The sequence below is a fragment of a genome, unplaced genomic scaffold (assembly GCF_019419815.1).
Source record: "Pyrus x bretschneideri cultivar Hongxiangsu unplaced genomic scaffold, Pyrus_bretschneideri_v1 Contig28, whole genome shotgun sequence".
Classification (NCBI taxonomy): domain Eukaryota; kingdom Viridiplantae; phylum Streptophyta; class Magnoliopsida; order Rosales; family Rosaceae; genus Pyrus; species Pyrus x bretschneideri.
The window spans coordinates 3,650,852-3,673,661 of NW_025999590.1; the positions used below are offsets into that span (position 1 = coordinate 3,650,852).

A 22,810-nucleotide genomic window follows, 5' to 3' on the forward strand; every position below is an offset into this window, starting at 1 on the left:
GCCTAGTGATTATCGGTGAGTAAAGTCCTTTTGTTATGTTGTGATGTTTTGTTTGTTTGGTTTGGCAGACATTGACTCGGCACTTGCAACTTGGCCGATGCAACACCCACCACTTGCCCATTACGTCGACCACATAGTCATGCATTGCCGACTCACCGGTTTACTTTTCCTCACTTTCGTCTTTTCATTTTCCCTCCATGTACTCTTTCCTCCAACTTTCCTCCATTTCAATGTCCAAGAATATCGTCAAACCACCATCCAGAATCTGCCTCATTGCACATTATCCAAGACCCTTGATTCCGAGAATTTTTTAATTTACTGAAAATACATTCCACAACATTAACAGTCTGTTTGATGAGCTGGATGAAATTAGGTTCTAGAAATAGAATTGGATTGACAGACTTTTAAGACAAAACTTCTAACCCATGTACAATGATAAATTAAATAACCTACTTTATCGTGGATTCATAATATGTATTATCCACTTACGTCCATCTCACATTTCTACCCAACGAACAACAGACTAAACTAATAGAATCATACATGAATATACAGATGACGACTAGTGCCATCATACGAAAACTAGGAAACTCAACTGTGACTAGATATATCATTAAGAGCAGCATGATACACCTGCTTCTCGGCAAGTCCAATATCTGATAGAGTCATGTTGCCCTGTAAACAAAACAAAAGCACACATGGAATCAAGTTACAAACACCAGGAGCTCGCACGATTCATATCTCTACCTAGTTGATGGTCACGTTCTCAAGCAAGAAAAAGCTTTAAACTCCGCTTTCAATATATACTTTCGGGGGGAAAGATGTACCTCATTGGCCATCAATCTTCTGACATTACTAGCGTAGAGTTTTGGATCATCCTTTTCTTCTTGTGAGGGGTAATAAACAGGTAACCTTGTGACCTCTATGTGATTTACAAATTGACAGAGAAGAAGTATCACGTGGTGAACCTGAAAATAAAGTAAATGAGGTAGTTCCCTCTGTAGAAAGATTAATGATAAAACAAATACCATGTAACAATGGTATAAGCATCGCTGACAATATTGTGCACGTCCGCTAACAAATGAATCGCAGAACAGTTTCAGCGTGGTTGAAAACTTGTGTTCCATTCCAAGCACATAAATTAATAAACGATGATTTGAACATCCAAGAACGAGGACAGCCGAAAACTCATTAATTGGTCTTTCTTATAATAGAGTGTTTAAAACTATAACCTGGGAAAATCATTATTGGCGGGGCGGATTTATTCTGATGTGCTTCTTTAACTCTTTCAGCCACAGCACCTGCAAATAATATCCAATTATTAATCAAACAACATTGTCATACAAGTAACACAACCGAAAACTCGTTATACAGTGTTCGTGTGTCATATCCACTCGTGATTGATCATAGTTTTCACCTTGCATACCGCAAATAACGCAAGATTTATGACGTGCACCTTGAGAGTGATCAGGAAACTATCAAAAACAGGGAGCATCCACAATCTATGTACATGCAACTCCCTTGAAGTCGGGTGACTTTGACTCTCGCTGAACATAGACACAACCGAAGCCCTTGCTGTCAAAAACAACAATCGTAACTTGAATTCCATTACCTCCCATAAATATGATGGAGAGAAACTACAGATTTTCAGAAGTATGACGAAATTAAAGCAAGCGGAAGCGAATGCAACCAACGTGATGAGGCCGAAGAGCATGGCTCCATAACACTTGATGTCCGCTACACCTTCGAAGAACCCGCTGTTCTTTTCACGACCAAACAGGTTCTTGAATACACGTTCGTTCATGAACCGGGAAAACGGTTTGTCAACAATTTAAAGAAAGGGCTGCAAATTAAAATAGGTACAAACTAAAAATATAAATATATGATACAAAATTTAGCTATAAATCCGATGGATAAGAATAAGGCAGGAAACGGTGGGGAGATTATACTACATTTCCTCATTGTTGACAAACCGTTTTCCGGTTCATGAACGCACGTGCATTCAAGAACCTGTTTGATCGTGAAAAGAACGGCGGGTTCTTCGAAGGTGTAGCGGACATCAAGTGTTATGGAGTTACAAGTGCTCCTGAAGCTGTTTGGGTTCGGAATCCGATGGTATCCGACATGGCTCGTTGATCCAATAGAAGCCAAAGACGAAGAGCATGGCTCTGGATAAGGTGCGGCCGCACTGGACAATCACGGTCCGCCGCCAGCCCCGCATGTGCGTAATCCTCCTGCTCCTTCGTCGCGATTGGGGATTTTGAAGAGTGTGCAAATCGTTCGTCGCGATTGGGGATTTTGAAGAGTGTGCAAATCGTTCGTCGCGATTGGGGATTTTGAAGAGTGTGCAAATCGTGCAAATCTGGCAAATCAAGAACAGCACCAACAGCGTCGTGGCCAGCACCACGCGTATCGGAACCAGAGTCACCATAGCGAGACCTAGCAGCACCTTCTCCTTCACCGGCAATTCACCGCGTCCCATGGTGCCGTACACATCGCGTCACACGTACGCCGCGCATTTCTTCTCTAGCTCCTGGAGCTCCTCGGCGGAGACGGAGGAGGCCGGGTCGGGTTTGAGGAGCGGGCGGTCGTCCTTGGACGCCGGACCGTCGTTGCGGTCCTGCTTGGCCGGTTTGGAATTGAGGCGTTTGAGTTCGGACTCCATCAGCCAAAAAAAAGGAAAAAGAAACACAAATTGGAAGGAGGTCCGAGTCCGGGGGGTAGATTCTGGTTGCGCGGGGGTGAGAGCTTGCTGCTGGTTAGGCACCACATATAAGTTGTCACTTCATTTGATTTTTTTATCATTTAGAAAATATGAACCACCGACTTTCACATGCTTCGGTTATAATGTGATTTTGAGTGAGAGAATCAGGACAAAAGATGTTGAAAAAGACTTTAAGAAAAAATATGAAGTATTTAGAGTTCATAATAAATTTGGCGCTAAACCAAACGCTATGACGTCATACCCGATTTCACTTAATGAATTAAGGCTTTGATGTTGTTGTAAAAAAAAAAAAAAAAAGCATGCAAAAATCACTTACGATAATTCAGAAGGTGCTATAAAAATTCTTATTCACCGCTGCCTGTAACAATCCGTATTGAGTTTTATTCCCCTATAATTTGCAGCACAAACTCTAAAACTGCTCAATTATTAATAACCAAATTAACAGAGAAAGTGTCCAGCAACCGTACCTTGTAAAATGGCCATGAATCTCAGCAAGACACCCAATTTTTGCGAGTGCTAATCAGAGCCGATAACATCCCCGCCAGCGATACCGAAAGCGGCCCCAGGAACGGTCCGCCGCCGTCCCGGATATCCGCCAACGCCATTAACGCATCCGCCGAATCTTGAACCACAGAGAGCCTCTTCATCATTTTCTTCTCACACAATTTACTCAACCTCTGCTTCTCTTCCTCGCACCCGTTCCCCCCCGTGATCGCGAACTCAATGCTCGATTTCACGCACTTATCGTCATCCGAGACCCAATTCAAATCCCTAAATTTCAACGAAATGCTGCCGGCGTACCCGATGAACTCGGCCCAGGCGCTGATCTTCTGCAAACTCCGCGAGTGCCTCTGGTATGATCTTTTCAAGAAAATTAACCTAGAAGTAAATGCAATGAGGAAATCAAAGATAAAAGTGCTGTCATATTTCTCATAGCTATCAAAGAGGCGCAACCTTCCAGATATGTAGTAGAATGAAATGGAAACCCTAAGAGCATCCCCAGCGTGGGGTTTAGCTCGGGGGACGGGCTCCAAAACGGAGGCCCGAGTGAAGGTGGACCAGCTCCAGCGTTGGGAAGCCGGGGGGAAGGGGAAGGCCCGAGGGCCAGGCCCGTGAGGAATTGACAGGCCTTGAGCCCGGGGTGGGAGTGACGCCATGCTGACGCCAGGGTGGCGTCAGCCTATTATTTAATTTTTTTTGTGTCAGGCGCGTGCACCCCACCCGCGCGTGGGGGCGCGTCCTGACACTTTAATCAGAAAAAAAAAAAGTTTTGTCTGTTACCGTTGGGAAGCCACGTGGCTTCCCACGGTACGTTAGATCCTAACGGTCACTTAATGTGGACCGTTAGATCTCAACGGTAAAAAATTTTAAAACTGTCAGATTTAATATCCACCGTTCGATCTGAGATCAACGGTGGATATTAAAATGCTTTATAAATTAAAAAATAAATGAAAAAATAGTTTAAAAAATCTGAAAAGTTACCGTTGTGACACGTGGCACAATCTGGAGCGTTGGAATTCAAATTTTTTTATATCCAACGGCAGAGATTAATTAATTGAATAAAAATTCAAAAAAAATGTAAAAAATTCAAAAAAATTCAAAAAAAAATGTAAAAAATTCAAAAAAATTCAAAAAAAAATGTAAAAAATTCAAAAAAATTCAAAAAAAAATCTGAAAAAAATTGTAAAAAAAAATGTTTTTACTTTTCTATAAATACCTTCTCATTATCATCTACCTTCACAACAATTTCATATTTTCTCAACCACTTTCAATCACATTCCTTTCTTTGTCTCAAAGTTTGAATCCATTTTTTTTCAACAAAATGACCACTGGTGCAGGTACGAATTGGTCGCTTATTGAAGATGTTGCGTTGTGTACTAGCTGGGTTGAAGTTACTCATAGTTCGCTTACGGGTAATGAGATGCAGTTGCGAGAAATGTGGAGTCTTATTCATACCAATTATCTTGAGAAAATTGGTGAGAAAAGAACCAAAGAATCGATGTCCAGTCGTTGGAAATTACTTAGCCAATCGTTTAGTACGTGGAGAGACGCTTTGGCACAAGCTAGTAATAATATTCGAAGTGGGGAAAATTACTCGGATATGGTAACAAGATATTATTATTTATTGTTTGTATTCTTTATTTGTTACGTACAAAATTTATTTATTTATTGTTACTTATTTGTTACATTATAATTATGTTGTTTGTTACATTATAATTATGTTATTGTTACTTATTTGTTACATTTATTTGTTACATTATAATTATGTTGTTTGTATTATTTATTTGTTACTTATTTTCATTAAAATTAATGTATATATATATATATATATATATTTGTTAATTATTTTCATTATTTACTAAACTTGAAGCCTTCTTATTTGCTTTGTTACTTATTTTCATTATCTTTGTTACTTATATATATATATATATATATATATATATATATATTTGCTAGTTACTTATTTTCATTATAATTATTTATTTGTATTATTTATTTGTTACTTATTTTTATTGTGTAGGAACTTCAAGCACAAGCTTGGTATGCTGCCAAAACCAAAGGCAAAAATAAATCATTCAACCGGTGGGAATGTTGGAATATTGTCAAAGATTGTCCTAAATTTAGAGTTGTGCCAGTTGGTCCAGAAGTGCACATGAACAGCACCCCTCTAAACTCTACACCCGATCATGTTCATGAAGATGATGCAGAAGAAGTGCCCGAAACGCCCCTCCCTGAACAAGCGTCGGGTTCGACCCGTTTTCCAATTAGGCCTCAAGGTAAGAAGGCTACAAAGAGAAAAGGGAGTGCTTCCAAGAACGATTATGCAAAGTTCATGGAAGAACTTACTCGCCAAGGTGAATTGACTTTGGCGAGGGAACTGGCGAAAGATGAGGCTGATAAGGCTGATAAGGCATCAAAAGCAGCAGCTGTTGAGAGAGAATTTTATGCTAATGAGAGAGAAAGAGAGCTACTTAGGCAAGAAAGGGAACATGTTAGAGAAGAAAGACGAGCTCAACAAGATCGTGAGATTATGAACATGTCTTTAGAAGGGAAGTCTCCAAATTCTAAATTTTTTTGGAAGTCAGAGAAAGCGGACGTGGTGCGAAGGAGGCGTGCAAGAGAAACAATAGCAAGCCAAGGTGGTTCTAGCACCGCAAGAGAAGATCATCCTAGCAGCACAAATTGGTTAAGTGATGATGAATAGAGTACTTTTGTAATCGGAGCCCATAATTTTCCAATCACTTTGGGTTGTAATTTATTATTTATTGTTTGTATTATGTATGTTGTTTCCATGTTCATGATATTTATTCAAATTAATTTGGTAAGTTATTTATATTAAGAATTAATTTGGTAAGTTATTTAATTTGGTAAGTTATTTATGTTGTTAAAAGTCCATTAAACATAAACATAAACATAAACATAAAACCTACTAAGAATTACATAAACATAAACATAAACAAAATTACATAAACATAAACATAAACATACTAAGAATTACATAAACTAAACATAAAAAATTACATAAAAAATTACATAAACATAAACATAAAAAATTACATAAACATAAACATAAACATATACTAAGAATTACATAAACATAAACATAAAAAAATTACATAAACATACCAAATAATAAAACACACCAAATAAAATAACATAAACATACCAAATTCAAAATAACACACTAAAATGAACTTAATTATCCTCAGCTTGTTTCAATGCCCACTGGTGCTCTATCAAGTCAATTTGTCGGGCATTGTGCATGTCTGGCATTTGAAATGCAGTATATCGTTGAATGAGCCTTTCATTGTAACGTCCATCCCTTTGTAATGGCTCGTGTTGCACGGGGTCATCGGTGGCGTCATGAGCACAATATATACGTGTTCTTGAATTGTTCATCGGGTCTGGCTCATATTCATCAACAGCTTCATAATCGTACTCATCTTCCACAATCATGTTGTGAAGAATGATGCACGTCATCATGATGGATCGAAGCGACTCTACATCAAACAATCTGGCCGCACCCCTGACGATCGCCCAGCGAGCTTGGAGGATACCAAAACAACGCTCCACATCCTTCCTGCACCCCTCTTGACAGCTTGCAAAGTGTTTTTCCTTCGCACTCCGCGGACGTGGCACTGTTTTGACAAATGTTGACCAGCGCGGGTAGATGCCGTCAGCTAGGTAGTATGGCCCGTCGTACATACGTCCGTTGACCTCATATGTAACTTTTGGTGCCTTTCCTTGCAGGACATCGTTGAACACTGGGGATTGGGCAAGGACGTTGATGTCATTTTGAGCTCCCGGGACCCCGAAAAAGGCGTGCCAAATCCATGTATCAAAAGATGCCACCGCCTCCAGAATGATACTTTTTGCCCCTTTTCTGTCCCCGTAAGCGCCTTGCCATGCACTTGGACAGTTTTTCCACGTCCAGTGCATACAATCAATGCTTCCAATCATCCCAGGAAAGCCACGCATCTCCGCCTTCTTCAACAGCCGCTCCAAGTCCATGTGTGTGGGTTTGCGGAGGTACTCAGCGGTGTAGATAGATTCGATTGCTCCGCAAAACCTCATCAGGGACTCAAGAATGGTTGATTGCCCCATCCTCGTTATCTCATCCACTTGGTCTGCAGATGCTCCATATGCAAGCATCCGCAAGGCAGCAGTAATTTTTTGCTCCGGCAGTAGACCCATAGCACCAAAAGCATCTTTTTTTTGCACAAAATAAGAATCATGGTTGCAAACAGCAATCATGATTTTGTTGAACAAATGTCGTTCCATTCTAAAACGACGTCTAAAGTACGTATCAGGGAATGCACTATTAGAAACAAAATAATCATCCAAGAGTTCCATACCTCGTCGTTGCCTGCTTCTATCAATGTTTCCGGAACGCCTGGGCCTGCAGATCTGAGCCGCAGCTTGGATGACTCGACGGGAATGTGAGGCTCTGCCCCTTCTTACGTCGTCATCTCTCATTTGACGCTCCTCATCTTCTTCCCTCTCATTTCTTACCCCCTGCTGATTGAACATTGATTCTGATTGGTTAAACAAGTCTTCCTCTTCTTGATTCAATTCCCACATCATCCTTGAGGAAGAAGAAGAAGACATTGAAAGAAAGAAACAGAAACTATGAATATTGAAACTGATTTTTGTGAATAAGGAAGCAGAAATTTTGAGATCAATGATAGAGATCTTGAGAATTTTGGTGTGAGATTTGTGAAGATGGATGGTGGATTATATAGAGGATTCAGAAAGGCTTAGGTTCTGCATAATGCCACGTGGCATGCCGTCATTCGTTAAAAATCTGATGGAAATCTATCATCCAAGATTGTTAACAGATTATGACACGTGGCATGCCGTCATTCGTTTAAAATCTGATGGAAATCTATCCTCAAAGATTGTGAACCGATTATGACACGTGGCGCGACGTGATTGGTTAATAATCTTATCAGAAATCCATATTATAATTATTTATTTTGTATTATTTAATAATACTTAGGATAATGACACGTGGCGCACCGACAACGATTAAAAATCTTATCCGATATTACATTTAAAATTATTTTGTATTAATTTTATAAATAAAAAAAATACTAATATTTTATTGCCTATTGCCAGGGCTATAGAAGTGTAACGGTGGAGATGCAAAATCTATTGCCAGGGCTACTTACTGTTCATTAAGGGCAATTACTGTTCATTAGGTGGATTGAATAGTGAATTGCCAGGGGGGAGGGCTCCAACGCTGGAGTTGCTCTAAGAGCAAGCCCAGCGTTGGGAAAAGATATGGGAAAAAATATACAGTATGCCAGCTAGATAATAGATATATCATATAAGGGTCTAATTGTAATTGTACGCATCAAATCCACCCCGCCGAGAACAGTGACACATGAAACACATTATGAATTATGGAATTGTGAGGAAGCTGCAGACGATATGCCACTTTGCCAACTCTTGCTAAAATCTTAAAAGGGCCATAATACCTTGAAAACTGAAATAGAAAGGAATGAAGTTACCCCAAAAAATTTAGAAGTCTTGAGTAGTGAATGATTATTGAGATGAGTTGCGAACTAAGTCGCTCTCTTTAAGACATTTCGTGGCTCTACCCAAAGTGTGCAAGCAGTTCATAAATACCACATCGCCTCCAAGATAAAACAACTTAGAACATTCTTCTTCTGATAGGTTCTTTCTTGTACAATGAAAGAACCTTCGAACTCACACATTTTCTATATGTTGCTTTCAGAACTCAATTTTAAAAAATAATAAGCTGTTGTTTCTTTTTCTTATGTATCTTTTCTTTGAAACAGGGAACATAAATATGTGCAAGACAATAAAACATGCATTGCAAATTTTTGAGATTCAAGGGTTTGAAAATCTTAAAGAATCAAAATTGAAAGAAAAACAAAACGGTTAAATCAAAACCGTAAATATTCAAACAGAACAAAAAAAATGTATAAGGACATAATATCATGAGTGCCCTGCAGTGACAGAGGAATGGAATTCTTGGAGTAATGTGTGGCGCCACTGTGAAGTTTGAGGAACGAAAAGTCGATGCTTATAATACTTCATGCCATTTTGAATAGAGTAATTTTTTGGGTGCGGTTGATTGTTCTGAATGGTACCGAAAATAACTGAAGCTTCAAGATCATTTGTGCAAGCCTTTTGTATCTCTTCAATACCCACAAAATTTGGTTGTGACAATCCCATCAACATGCGAATTTCCTCTTTCCTTGAAAGTGCATCAGGAACAATGTTTTGAGCACCTACCTTGTATTCAACCACATGGTTATAGCCAAGTGACTTAGATGGTCACTTTTGTTGATTTGGCATAGTTATTCGTTGATCCAAAAAACCTCTCGTCTATCGAGAAATTTTTCATTGTGACAGGAACACAAGTAGCAAACCACGTGTTTTAATAAAAGTGGTGAAAAGTTTCATTTTTTAAGTTAATAACTTTTTAGCACACATCGCACAATTTGTATAGTAACACGTGGTGTATCACCTTGTTTACCGGTCACACTGAAAAATCTCTCGCCCATCGAGAAAATTTTCATTGTGACGGGAATACAAGTGATACACCATGTGTTTTAATAAAAGTGGTGGAAATTTTCATTTTTTAAGTTATTAATTTTTTAGCACACATATCTCACCATTTGTATAATGATACGTGATGTACCACCTCATGTACCAATCACACTAAAAAATCTCTCCCGCCCGTCACAGGTAGTTTTATGTTCTGCAGGCCACCAAATATTGTTTATTTATTTATTTCTCGGAGTTTTGTAGATGAGCTTTTGTGATAAGTAATTGGGCTGACTAGCTTTTGTTATGAGTAATTGGGCTTACAAAGAGAACGCTGTAGATCATATCCAACTAACTAATTACACTTTGAGTTTTATGATAAGTGATTTTCAAACGCTTGTTCTTTCAGTCTTTACGACGTCTGTTCTTCATGTTTATGTTGGTGGTTTCTTTAATTTGTGATGGATTTTAGTTTCGTGTCATGTCTAAGAAGAAATTTGTGAATTAGTTTACTTTCGTGACCCTTGGATTTGGTGAAATGCAATACTACAACATATTTCTTTGAATTTGGTTGATGACACATAAATTATGTCCTTCATTGTAGGTCTTTTTCTAACCAAGAAGGAGATGATTTCAACCCGTAACACAGTTTGTTAAAAAACACATTATTACTACTGGAGTAATGTAACACTTGTGTCGTGTCTAGACAAAAAAATTATTATTTACACACTTTGAACAAGTCACCGTACATTACTTTTTCAGAAGTTTTAATGAAAAGCCTACGGTACTGTTTACTTTAACGAAAAATCACATTTTTACATTAAAAAGTTAATTATGGTACTATTGACTTTACTATTTATTTTATCCTTATCATTAAAACTCAAAATTTTCAAGTATTTTTTTATTAATTTTCCTTTCTTTTTAGTGAAAAAACGATTGATTTGCATGTGAATAACTGGCGCTCTTTCGAAAAATGTCAAATCGATTAACTTACTTGGAAAAGCCTAGTGATTATTGGTGAGTCAAGTCATTTTGTTGTTTTGTGTTGTTTTGTTTGTTATGCAGCACCCACCGCTTGCCCAATACGTCGACCACATAGTCATGCATTGCCGACTCACATGTTTACTTTTCCTCACTTTCGTCTTGTTCATTTTCCCTCCATATACTCTTTCCTCCAACTTTCCTCCATTCCAATGTCCAAGAATGTCGTCAAACAACCATCCAGAATCTGCTTCGTTGCACATTAACCAGGACCCTTGATTCCGAGAATTTTTTAATTTACGGAACGTTCCGTTACATTAATAGTATGTTTGATGAACTGGATGAGATTAGATCATAGAAATATAATTGAATTGACAGAAATTTATAAAACATGACTTCTAACCCATGTACAATGATAAATTAGATAACCTACTATGTCGAGGATTCATAATCTATTTTATCTAGTTACGTTCATCTCACATTTCTACCCAACAAACTCAAGTTTATTTTAATTAATCACAACTCATCATATTCAACCCACCAAACGGAATCTAATGTCATGACACAAGTGATTAAATACTAAAATATAATTTAACTATTCGTATTTCGACATTTTTCGAAACACTTAAAAGTTTTCTACTTGATTCTCTTGCACTGGCCACAGGTGCAGCATACTTGAGAGAGGATACGTGAGGATTTTGGAGATCCTTAAATCACATATGTTAATCGTACATTGTACTATTAAAAATTATTGTAAATTTAAAAATGAATATAAATAATACTCGATAAAAACTGATCACATAATATACAATAAACGGATATAATTAGAATATTCGGATCCTCACAACGACAATCCGGCGAGGATCCTTTCTCCACCATAAAGTGCGTGAAACACTACGTGGGGGGTGGGTGCGTTTGGTCGCCTGTCATTTGCTGGAAACATCACCCGCCAGTATTTCTAGCATTGCCTCCAAGAAGAACACAGGAACGTAGGAAAGCAGAAGAGCGATGAGATTGGACTTCGGACAGACGCAGCATAAAGCGCGTGAAAAACACGTGAGGTGATTTCGGCCGCCTGTCACTGCTCCAAACATCACCGATCAATGGCTATAGCATTGCCGATAGCAAAAGGAAAGCAGCAGAGCCAAGGGATTGGACTTCGCACACACGCGTACATCTGCAGGACCTGCCATATCAGGACACCAGAAAGCTTCAGTCTTTCACCCTTTTATCTTCTTTCTTCACCTGTTTCTCCTGTTAGTCTCACAAAAAGTCTTCACATTTCTCTCTCGTTCTCTCTCTCTCTCTCTCTCTTCATCTGGCAATTCGCAAGCTCGGAGGCTTGGATTGCAGGTAGGATTGAACTCTCTGTGTTCATGTTTTGTGCCTGTTTTTATGTTTTTAATCTGTTTTTATTGCATATTTACTATGAAAATTACTGAAGACTGGAATTTTTTGGCTTTGTTTATATTATTTTTAATGCAGATATTAGTAAAAAATTAGAAATTCGAAATTCTGGGGTTCTGTAGTGCGCTTCTGGATAACCTAAATAAAAGTCAAAGAATTGAGCTTGAATATGGAAAAAGAACACTACCCTTTTGACTACCAACACCTCCTGTCTCTGGGGCCCAATATCTGCAAATATCTCATTTAGTTTTCTTCCCTTCATATTGTTTTAAATTATAATTAAAAGGGTCATTTTTTTCTGGAACTTGGACTGTTTTATTCATCGACTTCTAAGATGGGGTTGGGTTGGTTGAGTCATGCTCCGTTGGTTGATCTAACACCGCAATTTGCGTGATTTCTCCGCATTTATTTATTATTTTCTACCCCTTGAGCCTCCTGACGTCTCGTTTCATGTAAGTCTGTATTTTATAAGCTTTGGTCGTGTCACTAGCATCCTCGTTTCATGTAAGTCTGTTTTTTATAAGCTTTGGTCGTGTCTCTAGGCGTCCCCGTTTTATGTAAGTCTGTTCTTTTGAAGCTTTGTACGATTGGATGACATGAAACTGAATACTCCTCTGGTTTATGGCGTTTTAGGAAAAGTCTCTGATCCTACAAGTCTAGTAAACGAGCAGCTAATATGTTCTTGTGTGAATGCTTGATGTTGTAGGTGAAGTTGAACTCGGGTGCGAAAGTTTTGATATCGAAAAATCTGTGAAAATGTTGCGCCTGTGGAGCGGTTCTCATCTGCAAGTGAACGATCCGTTGAAGCACGACGCTAAGGTAATGAGAAGTTTGAAAAGTGTACAAGTTTTCAAGGAAAGGTGAAAAAATCTTTCTTAGTTGAGTTTATGAATTGAAATTTATGTGCAGATCAATGAGCTGAAGGCTGCGATTGGACCGCTATCTGGACGCAGTTTACAGTTCTGCACTGATGCATGCTTCAGGAGGTACTTGGAGGCACGAAATTGGAATGTGGACAAAGCGAAGAAAATGTTGGATGAAACACTCAAATGGAGGTCAACCTATAAGCCCGAGGACATCCGCTGGGTAAAATTGCTTTACTTATTACAATGGTTTCTGTTTCTGATGCTTACATTTCTAGCTGAGTGTTGGCGTGATTGTTGTGTTTGTCAGCCCGAAGTTGCAAGTGAAGGCGAGACTGGAAAAGTTTACAGAGCAAGTTTTCGCGATCGTAGTGGGAGAAGTGTTCTTATACTGAGACCGGGAATGCAGGTATTAAGCGTTGCCTAATCATATTTCTGATTCTTTGGCTTTCACTAGGCCGAAGATTAATGCTGCTAGAAACGTTGCAGAACACAGTGTCAATAGACAATCAAATGCGTCATCTGGTGTATCTGATTGAGAATGCTGTATTCAACCTTCCAGAGGGCCAAGAACAAATGGCGTGGCTGATTGACTTCACGGGGTGGACGCTAAGTACTACCGTGCCTGTGAAATCAGCTCGAGACACCATCAATATTTTACAGAACCACTACCCCGAGAGACTTGCAGTAGCATTTCTCTACAATCCCCCACGCATCTTTGAAGCGTTTTGGAAGGTTTGAGTTCAGTTTTTCCTAGTTGCTTTTCACTGCTTCATTGAATATTTACTTCTGTTCGAAGAATCAACGATCATGCTGGTTTCCATTAACTCATGATCTTTTCGCGGCAATTCCAAGTTCACATATCCAATATTTCTCAGACAACCAAGTTTGAATTGCGGTTGTAATCTTGAAATCATTCCCATTGACGATGGATTCACTAGAGTTTTTCTTTGACGACAACTTGATATCTTGCTCCGTTCTGTTTGTGCAGATTGTCAAGTATTTCTTGGACAACAAGACATTCCACAAGGTTAAGTTCGTTTACCCGAAGAACAAAGATAGCGTGGAGCTTATGAAACAATATTTCGATGAGGAAAATCTCCCTACTGAGTTTGGAGGACCGGCCTTACTAAACTATGATCACGAGGAATTCTCGAAATTAATGAATCAAGATGATGTGAAATCAGCTGCATTTTGGGGTCGCGATGAAAAGCTGCCACATTGTGCTAATGGGCGTTCTGGAGCCGAGGTGGCTCCAGAACCGGTGAGCCTTACACCGCCAGCCAGCTGAGTCTCCCGCCCTAACTCTTAGCGCATGATCATGATGGTGCACCGGAATCCTCCATAGCGGGAGCTAATAAAGTATATCGGAATAACTGAGAGGAACCAACTCGTTGAGATGGTTCTGAAAGGCTGCAAGCTACGATCCGGCAGGAATTTTATTACTTCGTGGTGGGTTTTTCTCTTGCAGCATCGGAAAAGTGCCTGTTACCTTACTACTAAACGTGTTTAGTAGCTACATTATTATTAAGAAATCAAATTACCGATTTGATATCCTCAAAAAAGATATAGTTTTGCATGAGTAAACAATAAAATAAAGGGAGTTTTAACGAAAAGTATACGATACTGTTTACTTTAACGAAAAATCATATTTTTACACTAAAAAGTCTATTCTGGTATTATTCATTTTACCTTTTATTTTGTCCTTATCTTTAAAATTCAAAGTTTTTAAGCTCTTTTCATTAGTTTTCATTAAAATAAGAGAGTTTATCGAATAAAACACTTTTTATTATATAAAATGTTAGGATCATTTCACTTCAATTGAGAAATTAAAGGCTCATTAGATGTGGGTTGGACATAATTAAGATCCTGATTGTACGTAAAAATTTACAGTACTACTTTAGGATGTAAAAATGATAAACACATGCACCTTTTTTCTCCACTCATTTTAGTCCGATGATCAAAAATAAAATCTCATAAAATCTACATATTAATAAGTGATCTTCATACGAATGTGATAAATCTTCCTTGCGTCCAAGGCAAGCCAAGGAAGATTTACCATGGAAAAACAATACAGATTAAACTTTTACTAGCTTTAGAGTTTTCAACACGTTCAGATCCTCTCCAAATCTCTCAATTCGTAGCCGATGGACCGAAAATTTCGAACCATTCAAAAGGAGAAAAGAGATATGAACCCTTAATCTGTATGAAGTGAGTCACTGAAATAAGCTAATGAAGACCACACAATTTAAAATGAGACGGTCTGAATTTCTCAGTCCGTGGGCTCCAAACAACGAGATTCGGAAAGGGTCCCGATTCGTTATCGACACGAAATACAATCTTTTTTTTGGGCTCAAAATGCAATCTTTTACCATTTATATACTTTTGTCCAAATCAAAGACTCTTTATCCCTTTCTATCATACCGTTCTTCTTCTAAACAAGCCTCTCACCAAGAGTTTATGGAAAAAACACAGAAGAAGAATATGAAACACATAAACTGTCAGCTACACAAACAGTACTAAGTCAAAATCTGTAGTTCCAGATGCACGTCGAACGAAGACCAATAGCTGCCTCTCGAAATTGAGCACACAACACATTGACGTCCGGATTGAAAAAATCACAACATACGCCTCTTGAAAGTTCGCGTGGTCGTTTGGTATGTACGAACCAGCAAACCAACCCCTATACCAACTCCAAGACAAACGCCAAGTCCGATACCCACGCCAACTCTAACACCAGCATTGAACCATGAGAGTTCTCCGTCTTCACCATCCATATATTCCGTCCTCCTCCAGTACATATTGTTGTACTCTTCCTCATTCTCCGGCTTGTTGTTTCTGTATTCCGCTACCTGCAATTCAAGAAAGGTTAGTGAGTCCCAGAACGTACAAATCCCAACCGAAGATTAAATGATGGAGATATGAACTACAACAAATGAAAGATGCTATGACGACTAATTATTTACCCCTTAGTAAGTTAACCTTCTTTAAGCAAGTGATAAAAACCAATGGAACAAATTCACGAGTGCCATCTTAACCGGGGTAAATTAAAACAACCAACTTATCAAGATCCCAAAGGTAATAAAATGGTGCCAATATAACCTTCAGAATACTGTCTACAACTATCAAGCAGAATGTGGGGCCCGCAACAACGGACCATCCCCACGTGTCAATGGATGAGGCCAATGTAAGTCGAACTCCAGAAAAACAAGGATATGAAAAAGAAAACAAAACGGGCAAATTGAATACAACCTAATAACTTGGAAACTGTGCCCTACCCATGATATCCATGTGCCATAAGATAAGGTTATGTTTGCAAGTCCTTGTTTAATAAGAAATATTCCAGGCAGGAAGCACAGGCAGGCAGTCACAAGGCCCGCAAGGAGTTGACAAAACGAACAATTTCACCCTACCGCTATATAGTTTTAGATCACTGAAGCCCCTGCCTGCCTCCCTGCCTCCCGAAAACGAAGAAATTGTTCAATACCTCATCTATCAAAGGAGTCCTACAGTACACCGGTGCATGTGATGCACCGGTTCTATGGACGGTTAGATTGACTGCTTAGATTAGAGCAGGCAAATCCAGCCATCCACTGAAGCGGACACCAATGCACTCTAAAATTTTCGATATCAAATACTACAATGACTGGAAATTAAACTTTAAAGAATTTTCCGCCTTATAACAAAGAAAAACCCACCCTGGACTGAGGCATTAGATGAACCAGGTCCCTTACAACATGCATGTATCAACACTGCCCTAATATACCAGATGAATGCAACTATGGCAAAGCACCAGACAATTTGAGTTTCAAAATTTTAATACAAAAAAAATAGTTTCAATATGTACCTCCATATCAACTCCGGGCGAGACATCTTTCTGGCATTCGGTTGTCTCGTATTCGGGTATAGCGTCCAACATGCTCTTCTTATTGTGTTTCTTTCTAAAATGAAGCTGCAGGGTCTTGGTTAAGATGATCGGTGTGCCGGAGAAGCACCCTGTGATGTAGACTTCAATGGTTGGTGCAGGTAATTCAGTGCCACCAAGATGTTTACCTTTCAAAAATCCCGTACAAGCACTGATATCTGATTCACAATTCATGCTCCATCGCTTGGCATTGTTTTTTGATTCCCCAACGAAACCGTTGCTATTAGACATCTCTAACACCCCAGATAGGATGAGATCTTCTTTGTCATACACCTCAAATCTTGCACTCCCCGTCAATCTTATGCTGTCTGTATTCACAAATGTGGCCTCTTCAGATTTCTTATCTACCCGATCCCTTCTAAGATGTGAAGAAACACCTTCAGAGTGAATGCTAGTTTTCGCACCATTGACTTCCAAAAGGGTATCCGGGCTTAAAGGAATATGATGGAGAGTCAGAAACTTTGGGGTTGAATCATCGACCTTAAAGTTGCTGATCCTCACATAGAAGACTCTCAAATCAAACCAAGATGAGGACAAATTACTCCGGGGCTGGTAAGGAGAGTATCGGATAATCTGGAGGGCATGATTCTCAACTTCATCATTCCTTGGACCATCCATGATTGAGAAGGGCAATCCTCACTGAAATCCCTTAATATTGATCAAAACGGCAATTTCATTGCAAGAGGAACCACACAGGCTGAACTCACTGGCATACGAAACCTGCAAAGAAAATATTTTCACTTCAGATAATCACAAACAAAGGGGAAAAAAACCCAGAAACCCGGATCGTCAAACTAAAATCCAGCCTTTGCCAGGTAAAAAGGTATTTTTTTACGGGAAAAAAGGAAAAACAGACACTCCATTTTTAGAAACAGAAAGTTAGAAACCCATAAATTGAGGAAAAAATAACTCAATTTCACAACTGAAAGAGCAAAAATCGAGCTATAAAGGCTAATAAATAGGATTTGAAAACAAAAGTATATGCTCACTCTTGCATTGAACAAATACAAATCTAACTTCATAAAAGCATGAAAATTTTATACAGGAAATAATTTCCGCACACGCCTTTTCTCCCTCTGCACACCGTTTGTATATTTATAGCCCTTGAATATAAATCGAAGGAAAATCAATGAATATAGACCAGATATCATTTCCCATTTATACCAAGTAATTAGAAGAACACAGAATGTTAGCCTAAAAGTATAGTAATCCAATCCAATTATATATATATATATATATATATATATAACTTTAAATAATAATCACACACAATTATATTTGAAAAGAGGATGAAAACAGGAAGACCCACCAGCAGATCCTGGAAATAAACAAGAACTGAGCAATTCACATCTACAATCTTCAAATTCAACTCGTAATTTCGTAAAATTTCAAATGAAATCAAACGAACAGAAACCCAATTGAATTCTGAAATATTTGCAAGCGAGTATTACAAAATTACGAAGAAAAACAAAATACGCTGCAAAAGCTGCCCGAAATCTGTCAATTCCCACAAGCAGCCAAATCTCTCTCTCTCTCTCTCTCTCTAAAACGAATCAAGAGCCACAAATAAATGGAACTAAAAAAATTGAGAATTAAAACTTACCAAATAATTGATTCAATTCCATCCACAATCTTCAACTGCAATGAGTGACTTCCCGAATCGCTTTCCAACTCCAAGGTCGAGGCTTTTGATTCTCCTCCCAGCCCAGAATTCGTGGCTGCCAATCAATTTTACGATTGACCCAAGTCCTCCAAAAATAAAATAAAAAATTGTTGCTTTTTGTTGTTTCCTTCTCACGGTTGGAAAAATGTTGAGGCTTTTGAGTTTGTGGCGTGTGGATTCTGAAAGTTTCCAAAGAAATCGTATGAAATGGGGAGATGGGTTTTATGAGGGAGAGGAAATCTGAGAGGGAAATGGGCGTTTACTTATCCGATTGGGGAGAGGCAGAAGAATTTGGCCTCACGACGCTGCTGTCCCTGAAAGGGATGGCCGCTGCTTAATTGCTTGGTGAGAAATTAATGGCTACTTTTAATAAAAATATCTTTCTTCCTTAAGGGTTAAATTAACCAAAGATTCAATGGAATGGGAAACTAACCCCTTTCATTTCATTTTCCTCCTTTTGTTGTGGATTTTTGCCTTCTTTTTATGGGAAACTAATGGAAAAGGAATTGAAATTTTTGAATTTTAATGATAAAGATAAAATAAAATGTAAAGTGAATAATGCTATGAATTGACTTTTTAGTATAAAATGTGATTTTTTTGTTAAAGTGAACCGTACCCAGACTTTTCGTTAAAACTCCATTTTTTATTGAAAGATATTTTATTAAACATCAAAATAATGATAATGTAAATAAGATTGTAAACTGTTAATTCAAACTCAAGTGTGAATATCAAAAACTATAACCGCCTCTTTATAAAATATACGCGCCATGGTTATCATCACAAAGCAATTTGACAACCACTTCAATTTTCGTATTAAAAATTGATTTGGGAAACTAAATTAATTTTTTTTTTTTTAAACCAAACAGAATTTTGAAACCATTTAATTGTTTAATTATAGGAAACTTTAACAAAAAATTCATGGTATTGTTCACATTAACGATAAATCATATTTTTACATTAAAAATCAATCATGGTACTATTCACTTTACTCTTTATTTTGTCTTTATCGTTAAAACTCAAAGTTTTCAAACCATTTTCATTAATTTTCCTTTAATTGTAACTATTGAAATTGCAAATGATGTTTTAGGCGAGAAAAAAAAAAAACATGCCTATGCACTCTAGTACATGTTCGATCCCACCAGTTTTCTTCAACAATTAACTATTTGACTCACTAACGATAATACGATATTGCTCTTAGTTACTAATCATACACAAAATGATGGTAAAGATATTATAAGGAAAACTGATTTCGCACATAATTTATAGTTTTCAACACAACAATTTGTTTGTGGTCATTCAACTGAATAAATCAAACGAAAACAATAAATATCATTGAACATAACTACGTAAAAAGAAGAAAATAGTGCATGCATTTGGTCTATATAACATAGTACAAGTTCAATCCTAACCAATCTCCCTACCCCTTAATATTAAACTTAACCCAACGCTATCTTGGAATTTGACAGATTTGTCTGCAACCATGTTCACTTCTCTTTAACACGAGGAAAACAGAGACACTCTCCCTGTAATTTCAAAAGAAATATCCACAAGCCAATAAGCCTTATCATATGGGCTAAAAGCTGAAATAACTGTTTATGAAGTCCAAACCGTTCATACAGGGTTGAGCTATGGGCTTGGAGAGCTAACATATTACCCATTTTTGCAGTCCAACAACAGTCCAATCTGATTTCCGTCCAATCTAAATCTCAAAAAGAGAAACACTCGACGACTCCTTCACGTCGAACATTTCTTATCATAGGTATGTGTCAAACTGTCATTTGCATGCTTCTCCGACACCAAACAAGGTAAGTGGTTTCCTTTCTAAAATTTGAAATATCACTTATGCATTTGGCAGCATATGGAATTTGGTATTTTCATTCTTATTCGTTTGGTATATGGTATTCTTATTAGGTGGCCAACTTAATCATAGTATATATTTTTTTAAATGATCAGCTGGTGGTTTCGCCACGACAATTCATTTTTTGAAAGGCCGAGAAGATTTACAGAGGCATTTTGACCTTTCTTGACCACTATTGTGTGATTCACGAGCGCCATGAATCAAACCCAGGACGTCCTGAGTAAAATACGAGCCTGAAATTTGTTCTCAACCACTGAAACACTCCTGTAATGACTAAAAGGTTTAATTAGTTTCGTAAGGCATAAAATAAAACAACAATTATCTGTAATTGTATAAATCTTGTCACGTTGTCTAATAAACATGTTTTATTGTTTCCCCATGTCGTGACATAACCAACTTCCTAAACATGGTGATTAAGTAAAGCACACCGATTTACGAAAGGGTTAAGTATCTAATTAGGGTGTTAATTAATTGGGTAAATAACAAAAAACTATCTCAACTATTGGTCTAACGACACTTTCATATCTCATCTTTTAAAAGTAACAATGTCATACCTCATCTTACGAATTTGTGACAATGTCAAACCTCCGTCAGTTTTTTTATGAATTTATCTATTAAATGATGACGTGGCTAGAGACAGGATCCACTCACTAATCCAACTGATTTAAAAAATAATTAAATATATTTTTAATTACAATTTTCAAAAATTAAGAATAAAAAAAAAATTTTAATGGCCTAGGGGTGCGAGCCTCCCCTTTCCTCCACCCGCACCAACCTTCTTCTTCTCTTCGGCATCCACCAAACTCTTCCCTGTCCCCCCAACCTTCCTCATCGACCCGTGTCCCCCCCCTCCCCCCCCCCCCCCAAAAAAAAAAAAAAAACCTTCCTTCACCACCCCATCGCCGCCTCTCTTCCACCATCTTCACCACCCCACCGCCACTTATCTTCACCACCCCACCAAAAAAAAAAACCAAAGAAAAATAAAATTTGGCAAAAACAAAAACAAATAAGCTCGAGACTTAAGCTTGATAGAAGACGCGAAGCTAAAACTTCGACGAAATCCAACACCACAGAATATCCAGACCCGGGAGGAACAAAACCCATTTTCCCATTGCAGCAATTGTTGCCGCAATTTGAAAACCCTAAAACGGAGAACCCAATATTGCATATCTGGATCCCTTTTCCCAATATGGTCACGATCTCTAACCCGCCGTTCCAAATCAATAAGAGCTCGCAGCCCTACCCGTCTTTCGACGACACTGGTCCCATCACAAGCGGAGTCTCCGTCGCTAGCAGCCTCGATTGTCGCGCCACCGTCGTCGTTATTGAAAAACGAAGAGAGAGTTGAAGCTGAAGGTATTGGGTCGTCCAAAACCCTAATCTAGAGATCACAATGACGATGTTCCACGACGTCATCTTCGTCGACTACTTTGCCTCCCTCACTCCACCACCCTCGATCTGCACTCACAATTCCATGACGTTGACCTGAACTCGGACTAAGAACCGGTCTGATTTGCGACGAAGTTCAAGTCGGTGAGGTAGTGGGGGGGGACACGGGTTAATGGCCAACATCTGGGTGTGGGTTGAGTTTTTTTGGGTTTTTTTTTTTAATTTTTTAATATTTAATTAAATTTTAATAAAAAGTGGGTCCCGTCTCTAGTCACTTCAGTATTTAACGGAGAAATTAACAGAAAAACTAACAGAGGTTTGACATTGTCACAAATTCGTAAGATGAGGTATGACCTGTCATTTTAAAAAGATGAGGTATGAAAGTGTCGTTCGACCCATAGTTAAGATAGTTTTGTGTAATTTACCCTAATTAATAAAAAACTTGCATTTCACTAATTAAACAACCTACAAATGAAGGGATCATTTTTGCTTACCATCATTTAGTGTGGTGTATGCTTACCACCCTATTTATCACCGTTAGATGAGTTTGAATTTCGAGATTCGTATAGTGGATAAGCACAAATCTTAAAATTCAAACTCATAACGGTGATAAATAGGATGGTGAGCATATACCATACTAAATGGTGGTGAGCAAGAATGCACTCATAATTGAATGACCACGACGAAGCTGAAATCCACATGTGGCAGCTCTGGAACCTGTCATTGACCACATGTGGCATCTTCACAATGCCACATCACCAGCAAACACAAATTATCTGATTAAGTTCCATTTGTTTTTCAACCAAAATAAAAATCTCTTCATTTGTAAGTAAGAAGTTTTATGTTCGATTATCGTCAAAGATGAGTGTAGACATCGAAATTTCAGTAAAACAAATGTTCACCAATGCATTAAAGTTTTGACGTGTCAAGGCATACATGGCATACGCCACGTGTTGTACAAATTGTACACATGGCGTGT

General features: G+C 38.2%; 3 protein-coding genes across 8 annotated transcripts; 1 reads left to right on the forward strand and 2 right to left on the reverse strand.

Moving 5' to 3' along the window:
* Positions 1-373: 373 nt before the first annotated feature.
* On the reverse strand, positions 374-3,916 carry LOC103955486 (peroxisomal membrane protein 11A). 3 transcript variants are annotated; one of them, XR_007259837.1, is made up of 7 exons: positions 3,193-3,730; positions 3,042-3,113; positions 1,695-2,755; positions 1,427-1,575; positions 1,233-1,301; positions 828-968; positions 374-675 (listed from the first exon to the last, which is right to left on the reverse strand). XR_007259837.1 is itself a non-coding variant. In XM_048588234.1 (2 exons), exon 1 carries the CDS (start codon positions 3,880-3,882, stop codon positions 3,214-3,216), a length of 669 nt encoding a protein of 222 aa, XP_048444191.1. In that variant the 5' UTR covers positions 3,883-3,916; the 3' UTR covers positions 2,741-3,113; positions 3,193-3,213. The 3 variants fall into 3 exon arrangements, 1 of the variants encoding a protein (XP_048444191.1); XR_007259838.1 differs by lacking the exons at positions 1,427-1,575; positions 1,695-2,755; positions 3,042-3,113 and having other exon boundaries at positions 3,193-3,727; XM_048588234.1 differs by lacking the exons at positions 374-675; positions 828-968; positions 1,233-1,301; positions 1,427-1,575 and having other exon boundaries at positions 2,741-3,113; positions 3,193-3,916.
* A 7,826-nt stretch (positions 3,917-11,742) lies between these two features.
* LOC103955412 (phosphatidylinositol transfer protein 3) lies at positions 11,743-14,635 on the forward strand. 3 transcript variants are annotated; one of them, XM_009367302.3, is made up of 6 exons: positions 11,743-12,079; positions 12,840-12,952; positions 13,043-13,219; positions 13,307-13,405; positions 13,486-13,731; positions 13,988-14,635. In XM_009367302.3, exons 1-6 carry the CDS (start codon positions 11,830-11,832, stop codon positions 14,285-14,287), a joined length of 1,185 nt encoding a protein of 394 aa, XP_009365577.2. In that variant the 5' UTR covers positions 11,743-11,829; the 3' UTR covers positions 14,288-14,635. The 3 variants fall into 3 exon arrangements, with proteins under 3 accessions (XP_009365577.2, XP_018504991.2, XP_048444259.1); XM_018649475.2 differs by lacking the exon at positions 11,743-12,079 and adding an exon at positions 12,429-12,585; XM_048588302.1 differs by lacking the exon at positions 11,743-12,079 and adding an exon at positions 12,614-12,690.
* Positions 14,636-15,221: 586 nt separating this feature from the next.
* On the reverse strand, positions 15,222-18,963 carry LOC103955413 (uncharacterized protein At1g01500). Of its 2 annotated transcripts, none has more exons than XM_009367303.3 (3): positions 18,525-18,963; positions 16,844-17,641; positions 15,222-15,848 (listed from the first exon to the last, which is right to left on the reverse strand). In XM_009367303.3, the coding sequence occupies exons 2-3, from the start codon at positions 17,537-17,539 to the stop codon at positions 15,615-15,617; spliced, it is 930 nt and encodes a 309-aa protein (XP_009365578.2). In that variant the 5' UTR covers positions 17,540-17,641; positions 18,525-18,963; the 3' UTR covers positions 15,222-15,614. The 2 variants fall into 2 exon arrangements, with proteins under 2 accessions (XP_009365578.2, XP_009365579.2); XM_009367304.3 differs by lacking the exon at positions 18,525-18,963 and adding an exon at positions 18,231-18,412.
* Between the last annotated feature and the right edge of the window lie 3,847 nt (positions 18,964-22,810).

Excerpts from the sequence above, each read along its gene's own strand:
- LOC103955486 (XM_048588234.1), bottom strand. The coding sequence starts at position 3,882 with ATGGCGTCACTCCCACCCCGGGCTCAAGGCCTGTCAATTCCTCACGGG.
- LOC103955412 (XM_009367302.3), top strand. The coding sequence starts at position 11,830 with ATGGCTATAGCATTGCCGATAGCAAAAGGAAAGCAGCAGAGCCAAGGG. Across the intron at positions 12,953-13,042 it reads CGTTGAAGCACGACGCTAAG|ATCAATGAGCTGAAGGCTGC; the intron begins GTAATGAGAAGT and ends ATTTATGTGCAG. Across the intron at positions 13,406-13,485 it reads TACTGAGACCGGGAATGCAG|AACACAGTGTCAATAGACAA; the intron begins GTATTAAGCGTT and ends GAAACGTTGCAG.
- LOC103955413 (XM_009367303.3), bottom strand. The coding sequence starts at position 17,539 with ATGGATGGTCCAAGGAATGATGAAGTTGAGAATCATGCCCTCCAGATT. Across the intron at positions 15,849-16,843 it reads CGCCCGGAGTTGATATGGAG|GTAGCGGAATACAGAAACAA; the intron begins GTACATATTGAA and ends CTTGAATTGCAG.